The following is a 17,066-nucleotide window of genomic DNA, read 5'->3' on the forward strand; positions in this document are numbered from 1 at the left end:
GAAAACTTTATTGTTTTATGCAGACTGTGTACATTGTTGCATATGCCAGGGCATGTTTTAAGCTGGGAACCAGTATATTTGGCCAGCTGTTGTTAGAAAGGGTTTGAAGCTGAATGTACAGTTAGTCGCCTAAGAGGAGTAGGAGTTTATTTTATGTTTTGTTTGGACTTAAAGGGACGATGGGCCTGTTAGTATGATTTAATCCCTGTAAATAACCCCCATATAAAGAATTACAGTGTTTCCTGTCTTACATTGGGACTAAAAGAAACTGCAACGTGGTGTGGGCATCACAAAATATACAGTATATATATATACATACACACAAACACACACTTTTACATCTCTCTCTCTCTCTCTCTCTCTCTCATCTTTTCAAATAGTGCAGGAGATAGGTTGCCATCAGGTAATCTGACCTTTTGTGCCTGTGATTTAGGAAAATCACCTTAAGGTAACCTAATGCCTGCATAGGGCCCTCTATTTTCTGTGTGTTTGTAAGACTTGGAGAACCTAATTCAGACCACTTAAGAAACTGTAGTAAGCCATGATACAGAGTTATAAGGTATTTTTCTACCCCAACTATACTGTAGATATGTTGGGATGTTTATGAGGTAGGTTACTCTGTGTCATGGAACAAGTAAGCCAATTTCTGCTCTCTCTGAATACCCCCCCCCCCCCCCTTCTTTACTTCCTGGTAAAATATTTTATAAATAAATAAAAAATAAATTTGCAGCTTCTGCCTGTCAGCTCCTTAAGTTCAGCTGCATGTATTTGTTACACACACACACACACACACACACACACACACACACACACACACACACACACACACACACACACACACACACACACACACACACACACACACACACACACACACACACACACACACACACACACACACACACACACACACACACACACACACTGCCTGTGTGATGTATCAATATGTTGCCCTTTCTGCCTCTGAGCAGGTAACCAGTGAGTTGCTACAGCAACCTCTGAGATTCTTCTCAGAATGGGCTATTCCGCCCTCCCCTCTGTCTTTGTTCACAGATAGTCTGTCCCAAGACTATTCCTTTTACCCACATTGCTCCTCACTTCCTTTTCAACCCTGGAGACAGTGAGTACAGCACCCATCTCTGTTACTCTCCTATGGCAAGGCCATCTCTTTCTACCTGTTTCTAACTACAAATCACTATTACACACCATCCACAAGTGCCTGTATTTACTGCTGCTTTTCCAATAAAGTGAAGGAAATATTATAGGACTTGGAGTGATTTGGAAAGGGAGCTGAGTTAATGCTATCTGGGGCAATTCACACATCCCACGTGACCCTGGCTTCAGAATACTCTGGGTTCTATTTGCAGTTTGTGAATGAAATAGCCTATTCTCACGTTGCTTTCTACTCAATAACTTTTTGGCCATAAAATAACATTAATTTGAAATCAAAGTTAAAATCTTATTTGTGTATATTTGGATGCTGTGTATATTTGGATTCGTTAACTGATAGTGGGGGCTTAAAATATTTCAAATGTTTTATCTGTTTTAGGTTTCGTTGTTCAAACTGTGGTCGCCGCTGGGCATCATTAAAGGTTCACTTGGTGTTCTACATGAAGCTGGTCAGGACAAGTACAGGACAGGTGACGATGAACATCTTCAAACAAAAGTGTAACAAATGTAACGATGCCAGCTACGAGTATCCAACATTCGATAGAGAGAAACAACAGGATATCCTCACGGAAGAAAACGGAGCACAGCAATGCAGCAATGTCTACCATGGAATAAAGGACTTTTATACCGGTATCTAGCCCCCTCATTGCTGCATTGCTGCATTGCTGTGCTCCGTTTTCTTCCGTGAGAATATCCTGTTGTTTGCCTGTCTCAACGTGATGCACGCCGTGGGATTCACCGCACAAGACAACTCTCTACTGTGAGTACCCCCATTAGCTCATTACGCTTTGGGAGTCATATACTTTGTGTCTTCTCTCCAGGGGAAAGGTATATACTGTATACTGGGAGGTCAGAGATTTGTTACTGACTCTCACCAACAAAGCACAGTTTTCCCCACATCTTAGGAGATATGAATAGAGACACTGTTCACATATACATTTGCAGAGAGTGGTGTTACCTGTTTTCCTCATTTAGAGGGTATACTGTATACTAATTGGATGCCTAGAGACTCCCTACAGCTGAGCACGGCGCACTAGGAACGCTGTTTCCTAGTATCCATAAATATTCGATAGAGAGAACATTGAGATTGTCATAAATATGCTGGTGACCAGGATACGTATAAAGTGCTATGGAGAACAAGTGGAAGATGAGCCAAAGAGGAGATTTATCACGGATGGAAGACCCGGGGGTCCCCATGATGACACAAATTGTGAGGCTTGCACCCTAGGAATCAGCAGGTGTGGAATGAGCAGCAACTTTGCAGAAACGAAGCCGATGTTAGCTCAGACAAAGCCAAAAGCTCAGATGAAGCCAAAAGCTCAGACGAAGCCAAAAGCTCAGATGAAGCCAAAAGAGAGACAGCTATTTACTCCCCCCAAGCATCTAGGAGAATATAGGCGAGCAGCACCACAGCCTGTCCAATCGAACTACTGGCTTGACTCATGGGAAAGAGAGGTGGCACGAAGACTGGAAGAGAATATCGATTACTCCAGGAACACCCCACCACAAGCGCAAGAAAGTCCAAAGGCAAAGTCAAGGTCAAACTGCTGCTGTGTTATAATGTAATCAGGCCAAGGTCAGGGCAAGGTCAGGGCCTGTGTGATCAGATTTAGAAGATTTTACAAAAATCTGTATGAGTGAAAATAGGACGATTTCAAGTTGCAATAATAAAGATGCTATATTGTCTATATACAGATATATTCAGCATTCAGATGAAATTATATTGGAAAATGATTAGCTGCCTCTGCAATGATAAGAAGATAAATCAGTCTGAGGACAGGGAGGTGTAGAAATGTTTTATGTGACTTAAGAATCTATCTTGTTTTATTAATTTCCATTTTGTATAAAACTTCGTGTGTTTAATGTCTGCTGAGTTGAATAGTATAGGGTCATGAGTTTGGAATCAAAGGTTAAATAGTTAGTAAAACAAAACAATAGAAAGCGGTCTTAAAGGTTAGGAACACAGATAATCCTATAGCTACTTAGTGACAGAACAACTGAGTTTTGTAAATCAAAGTAAATATTACTAAATGAAGAAACTGTGTTGTAATGTTGATGACTAAGGACATTGGGCAGACAGCGAGAAAAACTGATGATTGCTATGTTAAGTTTGGTTAAGGATAAATGTATAAAAGATTGTACCTGGATGTATAGAATCCAGAATCATTTAATATCAACCAAGCTGAGAATTCTCTACTCTATAACCAAATTCTATATGTACTGTATGCCTGAAAACCTGATGTAACCGACTGAAATGGTGTGAATAGACTTAAAAATGTCTTCTCTTTGTCTCCGAATAAATTGAGAAAAGAAACAGACCGGGGACTATTTGATATATCACTGAGCATTTATTTACACCCATCTAATGAAGCAAATCTTTACTGATACACACACAGTGATACACAGACACACTGATACACACACATTAACACAGTGATACACAGGCACACTGATACACACACATTAACCGAGTGATACACAGACACACTGATACACACATTAACACAGTGATACACAGACACAATGATACACACACATTAACACAGTGATACACAGACACACTGATATACACACATTAACACAGTGATACACAGACACACTGATACACACACATTAACACAGTGATACACAGGCACACTGATACACACATTAACCGAGTGATACACAGACACACTGATACACACACATTAACACAGTGATACACAGGCACACTGATACACACACATTAACACACATTAACACACATTAACACACATTAACACAGTGATACACAGACACACTGATACAAACATATTAACAAAGTGATACACAGAAACCCTGATAAACACACACATTAACACAGTGATACACAGACACACTGACACAAACACATTAACATAGTGATACACACACATTAACACAGTGATACTCAGACACACACATTAACATCAGAGCTGTGTGGAGGGACAAGAGCTGATCGGAAGGAGGTGTGCTGGCGTTAGAGAAGAATGTAGGTGTCCCTATAATTCTACCCAAGGCTCGTGATACACTAACACTCTGTGAGTGCAATCTGTTACAGCCTGCGGGTATCTGCCTTAATACAGGTTAAACCATGTTTGCCTCTTCTCGCTCTTTTCTCATTTTCTGGTTTTCATTAGAAGAGGTCTGGACTTTTTGCTGGAAGAAGACGGAGGTTACTCTGGGTTCATCAGTTTGATCACTGCCTACTGTAGTGTAGTATTAGTTTGCAGCTCTTTGCGCTCCTCCTATTTGGTTGTCATTTTCAATGATCACGCAATAAATGTTGATGATGCAACTTCTTGTGCGAGTACTTGAGGGAGAAATAAAGATGGCGTGTGGATAGAAAGTTTGAAATATGATGCAAGGGCGATGATAAAAATGCCAGCAGAGCATTGCGGAATTCTCTACCATTAAACAGCACGATCTTATGGACCAATATAGAAAGGCAGGTGCGGTGAGCACCAGGGAGGGACCCCTGAATCGCCTAATAATAACACAGTGTATACAAGGGGGTGTTCCGCACTCCTAATAAATGAAACAATGAATCTAGAAAATATCAATAATGTATATGGGTGAAAAAACTCAAAGAACATACAACTACATGAACAAAATGTCACATGTGACGGGAAGTTGCATGTGCAGTAACGATGTATCGACATCAGTTTATCTGCGAACGATTGTAGTGTGCAGCTTCTGTTCTTTAATATAAACTTCAACATCCAAAGATGAGATGACGGAATCGCTCCAGGCAAAGGTAATGCTGATGGGTGTAGGTGATGTGTCAATATAATCCAAGAATTCAGTCAATATCACTGCAGATCCCTGCCAGAGAAGGAACAAACCGTCACGGTAACATAAAAACAATGTGATATACGTTGCATATTTAGTATTCAGAATATATTTTTCTACATATGCGCCCAGAGACAGGCTTGCCTTGGCCGGAGCGAAGCTAGCGCCCATCGCTGCACTGAGTATTTGAAAGTAGAACTGTCGTTGAAATGTGAAATATTTTTCTATTGAGAACAAATTGTAATAAAGTAAATCAGAAATTCTGTAGGTGGAGTTATCAGGACTGATGAAGCGCTAGTATGCGCGAAACGCGTTGAGGGGTTGCTCAGTAGTTTGATTTACACCTATATCTAGGAGTGTAATACCTGCACGATAGGGGTACCCGTTCCTGTTTCCTAACGTCACCCCCGCCAGCTATTGCTATCTCACGTGAGAGCCCGCCCACCATCCTCAAGTGGGTAAACTTCCGGTTCCGGAACTCTGCGGGGATCCACAGTAGGAGAGAACGGTCTGGGCAGGGGCAGTGACGGTGCTAACTATGGATGAACGTGGGAGCCCCATCGTGCACGCAGTTATACTTAATTGTAAGTTTTTATTATACAGTGTAGTAACCAATAAAGTGACGATTGTTTAACACCAAATTTTCTTCTTCTCCGTGCTCCAACTTTTTTGTACATTTCGAGTGACTGTTGGCCCGGCTGATCACCGGAGAGGGAAGGAGCTGCGGGAGAAGAAAATCACTCCGATACATACCCTGAAGACAACGGGCGAGTGCGGCCTCCTTTTTTGGGAGTTATCAGGATCCCTAAGTACTACGCAGTGCAGCCTTAACCGCTTCTATACCATCCTGGTGAGCAATATTCGTATAGAGTGATGATACCTCCATGGCCACAAGAAAAACTTTCTGCTAAATCACAATCATATCCTTTTAACCGAGTCAGAAACTCTGCAGTGTCCCTAAATACAAAGGGATTTCATTCACAGATTTTGGAAGAAACTGATCCACATATTGTACTAAGGTTTGTAGCATTGAGTCCGTCGCGGCAATACTGGGTTTACCAGGGGGGAGTACAAGACTTTTATGAACTTTTGGGTGTAACTATAAAGTCGGTCTGACCGGGTGTTGTTGTAAGAAGTCTGCAGTACCTTTTATCAATCCGATCCCGATCTAGTGCTGTTAGGATAACTTGGTCTATCTCACGTTGATAGTCTGTAGTAGGGTCACAGGTAAGCGGTTTGTAGTCGCCATTATCACCTAATTGGCGCAACGCATCCATTTTATAGTCCTCATAGGACATCCCCACCGCCCTACCTCCATTACCGCAGGTTTAATGATATGTGTCGTGTTGTTAGACCAGGGGTGCTCAACTCCAGTCCCCCCTCAACAGGTCAGGTTTTCAGGATATCCCAGCTTCAGCACAGGTGGCTCACTCAGTTTAAGACTTAGCCTCAGATTGAGCCAGCTGTACTGCAGCTGCGATATCCTGAAAACCTGACCTGTTGGATGGGCTTGAGGACTGGAGTTGAGCCCCCTGTAGTAGGTAAACATTGTAATGCTATAAATGCTTTCGGGGGCCCCTGACCTCGTGAGGAGTATTTCACCTTCTTAAGTTTTCTGCAAGAAAACGACTTCAAACCGTTAAAAAGGGAATAAACCAACTTAAAAATTAAACCAATTAAAATGAGTAGTAGGTACAAAAGTCAAACCTTTTGGTAATACAGATAATTCCTCAGGTAATAGAGGAATAGAGTAAGACTAAAGACAACAGTTTATCTATGAAATCACTCGTGGAGGGGGGCGCTTTATATGGGGGTGCTTTATATGGGGGCGCTTTATAAGGGGGCGCTTTATATGGGGGCGCTTTATATGGGGGCGCTTTATAATTTCTCCTCCCTCACCTTGTTCTTTTGTTGAGGTGTGAGCTGTTAATGTCCAAGCTGATATATCACATACTGTATATCAAAAATATCCCAGATACTATATACGCCCGGAAAACATGAAAAAGAAAAAAAATCTATGTTCAGAGAAGGTGCTCAAGGGAGAGAGAGACTCCACATATTCAAATATAATACAGTAAGACCTGGCACTCAGAAATCAGAGTCGGAGATACAAGCAATAATGTGCGTGCGCAAACCAAAAAGGGGGAGGGGCCGACTCTCATCGTTACACACAAACACCGAGAACTGGATCACCTGGCCGGATCATAAAAACTTTACCTTTGGATCAGAGATAAAACACTGGACCCTGATCGCACCCCTGACCCGAATATCGCTGGCAGGTGCGTGATTGTGTTATCACTTGGTTGGAATAAAAATAATGTAACTCTTTACAGACACATCGGAGTCATTTAAAACAAGGTGCAATCCCATGTAACCAGCAAAAAACAACACTTTGTAAAGAATTGAACAGTGTAATTGGCTTCCTTAAATAAACCTAACCGTGCTAACAGCCAATATGACTGATTTTGTTCTGTTGGGAATGAATTACAAAATGCATTTCTTTGGAGCGGCTGTATGGGATTGTTTATTAATTGTTTTCTGAAAACCTTATCCTAGTGCCCACAGGTCTCAGCAATATGAAAAGAGATACACAAATTAACGCTGCATATATTGAAGATCACTTTTCCCTTAACACTACTTAGCAGACCCCTCCCTGCAAGACATCCATTGAGGATATCTTCCTGGCCACTAGATGTTCCACAGCAGCCGCGGGGAACAAACACGATACCCTCTCCCTGGATCAAATTCAATGTGGAATCCGGCGAGTTCGTCAAATGGGAAAAAACGTTCAAGTCTCTAAAATGATTCATTGTCTAAATTCCCGATACGCGGGACCCTTTGAGGCTCTATATTAGCGACCCGAGTTTTACCTCTTCGATATTTCATTTATGGTAGCCTTAGGATTAATGATATGCAGTTTCATAGCTCCATTTAAATAATTGCAGCCAAAACAGCAGAACAATACCATACTTGCCAACCTTACTTTGATAAAAGTATTTGTTCTGATAAACTGTTCATCATTTTAATTACCTCACCCCCTCTTTTTCTTTCAGAAAGCCTTAAAACTTCAACAAAAAATGTATTCTTCCCTATCCTTATCAGTGAGCCAATAAAGATAAGGGGAGTGTGATATGTTGTTATTTTTTGCCTGTCCAAACTCTTGTAGAACACAGTGACATCACACAGTGACATCACACAGTGACATCAGACAAGAGGGAGCAGCCAGAGGAAATAAACTCCTTCCCAAGCTCACCGTGTTTACAAACTTAGTTAAAAAATACTTACAGGTGTCAGATTTTGGTAAAAAAAAAGTAATCAATCGCCAGATGTGACCTCTTAAACTTGTCCTGACTTCCAGGAGGCAGTTATCCAAGGAGATGGTCCTGCTCGCTCATTAGTGCACCTGGGAAGCCACTAGATCATTTACCTACTGTAGGTCCTACAAGCTCCTCTGCTCTCAATCCTGCATAACCAAAACTTTTACAGAATGGATGAAGCCCCCTCTAACTGTCTCAGCTGGGCGGCGGGGAGATCCCAACTACTCCTCCGTCACATCGATCTTATGCGATTGCTGATTATATTCCTCACAGCCAATTAACCAGTTTCCTCACCTTCAAGTTATTGTCAGAGGACTCATTTCTATGGCTATTGTTATTACGTTAAATCTGTTAATTTGTTTATATTAGAACAGTGCTAGGCGTGAGAAATTTTTATTTTTCCTGATTAAACAGGGCCTGCTATATTGAGATGTGGATTTCAAACGTCTGAATTCCCTCATACTGTATTATACCTGTTCAGCATTTGTTTTACTTACATAATTGTTGTGAGTATTTAAAGCTTAACATGATTATGTCCTATCATACCTTTCTTTCCCCACATCTGCCATGTAAGTCCTGTTAAGTTCCAGGCAGTAGCAGGTTAATCTATGGGCCAGTGACCCCCCCCCCTTCTGCTTCCCCTTGAAAGTGAAGGAAGAGAGGTGGTGACTCGTGGCCTGTGTACAGCCTATTAGAGGTGGGTACAGTCCATGAGCCCGCCCCTTCCAGAGTTTTCCAAGGAGGAGCATCAAAGTTAGAGGAGCATGCCTCTACTCCTCAAGGAGAGAGGAAGGGCTATAAGTCTCTCCCATTGCGAGGATGAGCTGGCTCACTCTAGGCCCAAGAGGCCTAGAGAACACCAAGATTCAAGGCCCGACACTACCGGGCAGCACCATCTGAAGTCCTGGGACTTCAGAGAGACCCCCCTGCTTGTAAGAACTGCTGCGAATACACATCACAATAAATCCTGTTCAACTATACAGTACTTCTGCCTGGTGTCAGTTCCTGGGCAGGAGGGGTAAGGAGCGCAGTGATGGGGACTGACACCCATGCACCCTGTGTTCCATCACCGCTGGAGGCGCAGAAACACCAACAGATGAGAACACAGAGATCTACCTAAGCCTGTTCTGCCTGTCTCATTACCACCAAAGCAGACAACTCAGTACTCCTGCAGCCTACAGGTATAGCACCACACACCTGGTAACACGAGTAGATCCCCAGTACCGGTCCCTATATGAGATTGGGGGGGGGGGGGGGGGGGTACAGTACAGTGTTACACTTACATATGTATTTCTTCTTCATTTCCCAAAGTGTATAACTGGGTTTCACTGAAACTACATTACGATTCTTTCTCTAAGAACTTATTCTCGCAGACTCCCATCCCTCTCACTTTGTTCAGTTTGTTCAGCTCACCGGATCACTCACAGCAATACGAGAGGCTAACGCAAGAATCAGGAAACAAACATTACTGTAGAATAATATTTTTTATTAATCAGACACATGTAAAGCTCTTATGAATCTGAACGCTCCTGTCTGTTCCAAACTGCAGCTTTGCTTTTCTTCTGTTGTTATTTAGCTGGTTTCCTGGTGGCTATTTCCTTTAATCACTGTAAACGCTTCTGCTGTTTTGTCAAAATGTTACGTTTATCTGGTTACAAACGTAAACACAGCGGAAGAAAACATCATTTAAAGTGTTTAATGTGGCACACAGCAATTACTCTGTATATTGCAACAGGAAGGGTAATCCATATGAGGATCTTTGGAATTGGGAGCTATAGTAAGCAATACCTGCCTCTGTGTTTAGAGCACCACACAGTGTTTTTGATATTGCAAAAAGAAGCATGTGAATATCTGGATAATATTGCGATTACTTGTTATAATCTGTGCTGCGACCACCCATTGGCCAGGGGCCACATTTTCCAGGGCCACCTTTTCCAGGGCCACCTTTTCCAGGGTGCTGTGTGCAGGTTGCTGTGGATGTGACAGTCTGGATCCTTTATGGTCTCAGCCTAAACTGTTTTCCTCCAGCCCTGGACTTGGTTACTGTATCTCTAATCTTGTTGTCCACTACATAACCCTCTTGCTCAACAGCTCATGCAGACTTAACCCCATAATCTCCAGGGAGAAAGTATGTAGTGTAGTCGGGCTATTTCTTACAGATTACTTGAGAGCAATCTGCATAACCAGATACTGTATTTCTATGCTCAAAACAGCAGTTAAGGATTGCAGGAAGGCCACTGTCAGCACCGGGGAATCTGCTTTGGAGGAGAATGGTTGGAGGAAAGGAAATTTCACCAGCAACACAAAGGAAAGGGTTCTTTACAGTAAGGGCAGTTACAATGTGGAATTCATTACCCATGGAGACTGTGATGGCAGATACAATGGATTTGTTCAAAAAAAGGTTGGACATCTTTTAAGATGGGAAAGGTATACAGGGATATACCAAATAAGTATACATGGGAAGGATGTTGATCCATGGATTAATCCGATTGCCAATTCTTGGAGTCAGGAAGGAATTCATTTTTCCCCTTAATGGGGTTTGTGTTTGCCTTCCTCTGGATCAATAAGTAAGTATAGATATAGGATAAAGTATCTGTTGTCTAAATTTAGCATAGGTTGAACTTGATGGACGGAAGTATTTTTTCAACCTCATCTACTATGTAACTAGGCTTTTTTGTGCTTGAATCCACGTAAAACATAAGAAACTTGTTGCGCACACTTGAGTTGACGCATTGACGTGTTAGATCAGAATTCCATCATTCAGAACCACTCCTCGTCATTGTCGCCTACAATCACACCACCTCTCGCCACTTGACTGACCTTTAAAAACAAAACTACAGGTTTCCCAAGACTGTAATATACGTTGCATTCTTTAATTTCAATACAATTCTTTGCATTCTACCACACCCTCCGACAGTTACCAGCCAGGGCCCGGTGAGAAACGAGTTTCTGCCTCTAACACCTGAACAAGGAAACGCTCCCACATTTCTGCTCTGGTGAAAGAAGTAGAACCAGCTCCCAGCGGCAGCCGCCATGGCTGGCTTTCAAGTCTGGAGCCAGACTTTCTCCCAGAAGATTTGTAAGGTTAAACCGTCAGATATCTGGGTGTTGAACCTCAACACCACCACAGGCTCAGAGGTTGGATGGAAAACCTACACTCAACACAATGCATTTGGGAGGTGAGTTTGTGTGGATTCATTTCAGGGGGTTGAGGGGGGGGGGGGGAATAGGTAGCCCTGTATGGGGGGATGGATAATTAGCCCTGTATGGGAGGAGGGGGGGGGGTTAGAGAATAAGTAGCCCTGTATGGGAGGAGGGGGGGGGGGGAGAATAAGTAGCCCTGTATGGGAGATGGGGGGGGGGGAGAATAAGTAGCCCTGTATGGGATGGGGGGGGGGGAGGGAGATAAGAAGCCTGCATTTAAGGTAATGGCTTCTGACCAAGAACTTGAACTGCTATTTTGTCTACACCACAAATCTGGTGCTGCAAAATTATAAAAAAAAACCACCAGATTGATCCAGGATCCCCTTAAGAAACAATACCAAGTTTTTTTTCCTTCAATCTGCTGTTTTCCCACCAGATTTCCCTGGTTACTTCATCGCCTTGTTTGTCTCTGTGTGCCTGCGGGTGCAAAGAAAATGAAAGAGAAATGTAGGTTGCTTTGTATCAAAGTCTCACCATATTTATGAAAGTGAAAAAACCCTGAGGCTGAAATCAATGCGGTTCAGCACCAGAGACCCCCTGCTCACGTAAACTAGTGTTAACATTTTAATAAAAACACTGCGCTCGCATGCGAAAGCTGTGCAGAGGGAAGCGGGTCTCTGTGCAGGGAGAGGCGGGTCTCTGTGCAGGGAGAGGCGGGTCTCCCTGTGCAGGGAGGGGCGGGTCTCTGTGCAGGGAGGGGCGGGTCTCTGTGCAGGGAGAGGCGGGTCTCTGTGCAGGGAGCGGCGGGTCTCTGTGCAGGGAGGGGCGGGTCTCTGTGCAGGGAGAGGCGGGTCTCTGTGCAGGGAGGGGCGGGTCTCTGTGCAGGGAGAGGCGGGTCTCTGTGCAGGGAGGGGCGGGTCTCTGTGCAGGGAGGGGCGGGTCTCTGTGCACGGAGAGGCGGGTCTCTGTGCAGGGAGGGGCGGGTCTCTGTGCAGGGAGGGGCAGGTCTCCCTGTGCAGGGAGGGGCGGGTCTCTGTGCAGGGAGGGGCGGGTCTCTGTGCAGGGAGGGGCGGGTCTCTGTGCAGGGAGTGGCGGGTCTCTGTGCAGGGAGGGGCGGGTCTCTGTGCAGGGAGAGGCGGGTCTCTGTGCAGGGAGCGGCGGGTCTCTGTGCAGGGAGGGGCGGGTCTCTGTGCAGGGAGAGGTGGGTCTCTGTGCAGGGAGGGGCGGGTCTCTGTGCAGGGAGGGGCGGGTCTCTGTGCAGGGAGAGGCGGGTCTCTGTGCAGGGAGGGGCGGGTCTCTGTGCAGGGAGGGGCAGGTCTGCCTGTGCAGGGAGGGGCGGGTCTCTGTGCAGGGAGGGGCGGGTCTCTGTGCAGGGAGCGGCGGGTCTCTGTGCAGGGAGGGGCGGGTCTCTGTGCAGGGAGGGGCGGGTCTCTGTGCAGGGAGGGGCGGGATGACTTTGCTGCTACGCCGGACAGTTTGGCATTTTCCAGCCTCACTGTTTGAGAGGGGTTCAGATTCTTTCTGAATACCGTGATAAATCAAATTACAAACCGTTCGGCGGGAACGTGCCAAACCTTGCGATGTAGCAGAAACTCATCAAACCTACTAGAATAGATCCCCAAGACCCATTCCCAAAATCTCATGGATTACGGGCCTCCCCCTTTTTCTTGTATTTACGTGTTTATCGCCTGTCACAATTTCAATCCCTGCAGTGACTTTACAGATACAGGTGCAGGCTTCCAGAAAATAGGTTACAACGTACTTCCATGCTTGCTGTAATAACTGCTCCTTGCTCTGATTCCTCTTGTTCACGTTTCGCTGCTCGTGGTGTCGTCACTCGTGGGCATCGATTCATGTGGTCGTACTGTTCCGTATCCAGCTGTCCCACGTGGCATACTCAAGGCGAGGCACGGTGAAAATGAGAGTCTTGGGACAGAGATGTTCATCGTGTGATCGCCAATCATTTGAGGAACCTGAGATTCCAATGAATGTCGGCAATAAAATCCTGGATAATCTGACCCGCCACATACAAAACGTCTGCTATGGCGAAGGAAATGTCCCCAGGCCACAAGATGTACATGATGGTCACGAAATGCACGGGCCGCACCTAAGCTCGCACTGCGAGGCGTGTAAGATGGGCATCTGCAGTTTCAATAAACCTTCCTTTATCAGCCTGCAAAGCAGCATCTACAGAGTACCAGATACTCCCTACATAAGCACAGAGAGCAGCAACTACAGAGTACCAGATACTCCCTACATAAGCACAGAGACCTGGATAGTCATGCTCTGTCTCTTCCCGGTTATTTTGATCTTCTGTTTGTGTGTCTGGGTGTACAGCAGCATACAGTAGATAATACCATTACGCAAAGTGGTTCTGATCCCCATATCTTTACCTGACCCTCCCGTGTGAACCCCCCACGTGATCCCCTCCCACGTGATCCCCCCCCCCCCGCATGATCCCCCCACGTGATCCCCCCCCATGTGATTCTGGCATTTATTTCTATTTCCCCCCTAAATCAAGATTTTCGGGGCAGCTTTTTAATGACTTTTAACAGTTTCTCCATGTGACCCCTACACAATATGCTGTGAATGCAAAGGGAACAAAATATTCCTCAGCAAGGGGAGGACGGCTTCACCGCTAGGGGAGTCAGACGGCCCCTTTGGAAGTGACATAGCTCCTGGTATGCCAGCAACTTATGCTCTTTAACCACTGACCAAATATACAAATACGCTGATACATATTCACAGACACACTGATACACACACGGATAAACACACATTAACACAGTGGCAGACACACTGACACACTGACACACATTAACACAGTGATACACAGACACACTGATTGAACATAGGACAATTTGAAACCTGAATAAGAATGATGTTTATATATATATATAATTTTTGGGGAACCCCCATTGTTCTGCTATAAACGAGGACCAAATCTGGGCGATATACTAACAGATGCTGATCCTATTAAAAAATACGCACCTGTAAAAACGTGGCTGGCACAAAAACCCGGAGCATACCGTTGCCACGGCTGCATCAACTGTCCGTTCATCCAGCAGGGTGCTACATTCTCTCATCCTCACAGTGGCAAGGCAATAAAGATTCACCACCATTTAACTTGCGAATCAAGATTCGTGGTCTATCTAATCAGATGCCCATGCGGATTATGCTACATCGGCAAAACGACGCGAATGTTCAAGGAGCGGGTGGCAATACACCGCTCAACGATAAGAAACGCGCTCCAAAGCGCGGAAGAGAATGAGGACCTAAAGCATTTACCTGTTGCCAGACACTTTAAAACATATCGACATACCTTATCAACCATGAGATGTATGCTGATTTTTCAAGTACAGCCGCCAGCACGCGGAGGAGATAGAGGCAAATTACTTCTACAACAAGAGGCCAGGTTTATCTATGATCTGAAAACAATGGCACCCCATGGACTGAATGAGGAACTGAAATTTAGTTGTTTTTTATGATTACTACCTTTCATTTTTTGTGATCCCATCATTTGATCTGATTCATTCATGTTTCTTTCCACTCCCTGCACAATACTATGCACACCTTTGGTTCTTTCTTTTTTCTTTGTCTCTTCTGTTTATTGCAGTTCACTGTCAAGCATTCATGTATTTATGTCTGGTGCCATGGCTATATTACCTTATATTAGATATACTACTTAATATTTTAAAGTTTTTTTAATTAAAAGGATGTGTTTTATGATGTTTTTAACAGTTAGTGTGCTTGTGGTTGTCTGATCCCTCACATGGGTTGCCATGACTACTTATAAACACTTACACATGCGCTTTAGTGAATGCTCTGGAGGGGGGGGAGAGTAGCGGGTCCCTCCGCTCAAGCCACGCCCCCCCTCCCTGTCAAACCTCCCACCTCCCGCCCACCTCCCGCTCCGGCTCCCGCTCCCTACAGACCGCAGATCGCGGTCTGTGTATCTCAGCGCACCGCCTGTCTGCAGCGCAGGTGCGCTGACTCTGGGAGCGGGGCCTTAGTAGACTCACAATGAGCATTGCGACATAGTATAGAGAGAAGGGAAGCTTGTTCTGGCTTGCACATGCGCAGTAGTCTCAAAGAAGCCAGAGGATGTGCTACAGGGATGCCTGTAATGCGAGCACCTATAGTACTAGGAGGGCGATTCCATTTGGGCTTGCGCACGCGCAGTAGCCTTGGAGAATCCAGGGGGGCATCCTGGGAGGACGCCGTCGCCACTCGCTGACGTCATCGAGTGCCGTCGGAAATTCAGTCAGCTTACAAGCACATGAACACAGTCATGATACTGACCTGCAATCATTCTGGGTAAATGTTATGCTTGACAGCACTATGTCATATGCTTTTGTATGTGGTTTTGATTGGTTTATTGGGTGTTATGTTGCACTGGGTGGGGGTATAAGTAGCAGTCACGGTCATTGTACCATTGCACAGCCCTGAGGAAGGTCGCTCTCTGCAGACCGAAACGTTGGTGGAAGTTCTTGTATTCTCTTCAATACAAACTGCTTTTGAATATACCCCTGGTGTGCTGTCTCCTAATTACTGGACTCCAATCTGGTAATATCTTCTATATATATATATATGTAACACCTTCCCCCCCCCCCCCCAATCGCAGATAGGGACCATGTGGGGGAAATCTACACTTGTGTTACCGGGTGTGGTGCTATCCATGACGTGTTGGTGCACTACTTATAGATACCTGCCCGGGGCTCCAGCCCACGGGTACTGCTATACAACTGGATTGGATCCGCCTGATCCGACGAGACGTCCTCCTATGTGTGGGGTGAATTCCAGCGTGGATAATATCACCATGCACCGCACCGTCTCCACCTTGAGTGGATCTGTCTGCAGCCGGTAGGCCGCAGTCACTGCTTGGTGTGGCCTCCGTGAAGATAGCACAGACCCAGGAATCAGGCTTCGCGCCACTGAGTGCTTCCTTAACTTAACCCAAACAGCTAAAGGGGCAGATCTCCTTCCTTAAGGCCTGTCCCTGAAGCAACCACAAACTGGGGCAAAGGTAACTATTATCTGGGGCCTCTGGGGTTAACTAGGCCTAGTGCCAGGGGCTACTGCTCCCTGCACACACACCCTAACTCACCCAGCTCCCAGCTCCAACTGCCTTTCTTCTAAGCCCGCGAAATGTATCTCTTCCCCTCTCCCGAGAATCCGGGGCTCTCATTGGCCGCTATGAGGCACCTGGTGCAGGCCTCCCTTGGCCTCATGGGACTTGTAGTCCCGTGGAGGCTACAGATACATAGGGGCCGCGTGCGCGCTCCTACTGCGCATGCGCAACTTTGGTAATGGCCGCTGCAACTCCCGAACTGCCTCTGCGCATGCGCGACCACTGCGCATGCGCGCACCTTCATAATGGCGGCCCCCGCTAGCCGGGTGCACCGCAGAGCCTCCCGAGGCTCGGATCGCTCCCTGCTCCGGCCCCCACCTTTACCGTGTGCCGGCGGGTCCCTCGCTGCCTCCGGCGGCACCCACGACCGCTCAGCGCGCAAGTAGGGGGGTCTCTGGCACATCATGGGGAACGGGGTTACATATATATATATATATATATATATATATATATATATATATATATATATATATATATATATATATATATATATACACAGTGTTCGACAATGCTAT

At 45.4% G+C, this 17,066-nt stretch overlaps 3 protein-coding genes and 1 long non-coding RNA gene across 4 annotated transcripts in view; 3 read left to right on the plus strand and 1 right to left on the minus strand.

Moving 5' to 3' along the window:
- Positions 1–1,427: 1,427 nt before the first annotated feature.
- On the plus strand, positions 1,428–3,462 carry LOC142465485 (uncharacterized; the record flags this gene model as incomplete). The annotated part of the gene is made up of 2 exons (XM_075569446.1): positions 1,428–1,756; positions 2,235–3,462. Coding segments are annotated over 2 exons (831 nt in total), but the record flags the coding sequence as incomplete, so codon positions are not given.
- A 1,253-nt stretch (positions 3,463–4,715) lies between these two features.
- On the minus strand, positions 4,716–7,034 carry LOC142466174 (uncharacterized). The gene is made up of 2 exons (XR_012788081.1): positions 6,859–7,034; positions 4,716–4,992 (listed from the first exon to the last, which is right to left on the minus strand). It is a non-coding gene; the product is annotated as an uncharacterized LOC142466174 (long non-coding RNA).
- Positions 7,035–11,303: 4,269 nt separating this feature from the next.
- The window catches only part of LOC142465509 (receptor-transporting protein 3-like), an 18,465-nt gene continuing 12,702 nt past the window's right edge, over positions 11,304–17,066 (plus strand). Inside the window, exon 1 of the mRNA XM_075569461.1 lies at positions 11,304–11,455. Coding sequence (XP_075425576.1) covers positions 11,443–11,455 — 13 coding nt within the window. The 5' untranslated portion in view covers positions 11,304–11,442. The remainder of the gene's footprint in view (positions 11,456–17,066) is intronic.
- LOC142466175 (receptor-transporting protein 4-like) lies at positions 13,206–13,864 on the plus strand. Its single transcript, XM_075571019.1, has 2 exons — positions 13,206–13,614; positions 13,650–13,864. Exons 1-2 carry the CDS (start codon positions 13,339–13,341, stop codon positions 13,815–13,817), a joined length of 444 nt encoding a protein of 147 aa, XP_075427134.1. The 5' UTR covers positions 13,206–13,338; the 3' UTR covers positions 13,818–13,864.

Source organism: Ascaphus truei, chromosome 14 (assembly GCF_040206685.1).
Source record: "Ascaphus truei isolate aAscTru1 chromosome 14, aAscTru1.hap1, whole genome shotgun sequence".
Classification (NCBI taxonomy): Eukaryota; Metazoa; Chordata; class Amphibia; order Anura; family Ascaphidae; genus Ascaphus; species Ascaphus truei.

Excerpts from the sequence above, each read along its gene's own strand:
- LOC142466175 (XM_075571019.1), top strand. The coding sequence starts at position 13,339 with ATGAGAGTCTTGGGACAGAGATGTTCATCGTGTGATCGCCAATCATTT. Across the intron at positions 13,615-13,649 it reads TGCAAAGCAGCATCTACAGA|CAACTACAGAGTACCAGATA; the intron begins GTACCAGATACT and ends CACAGAGAGCAG.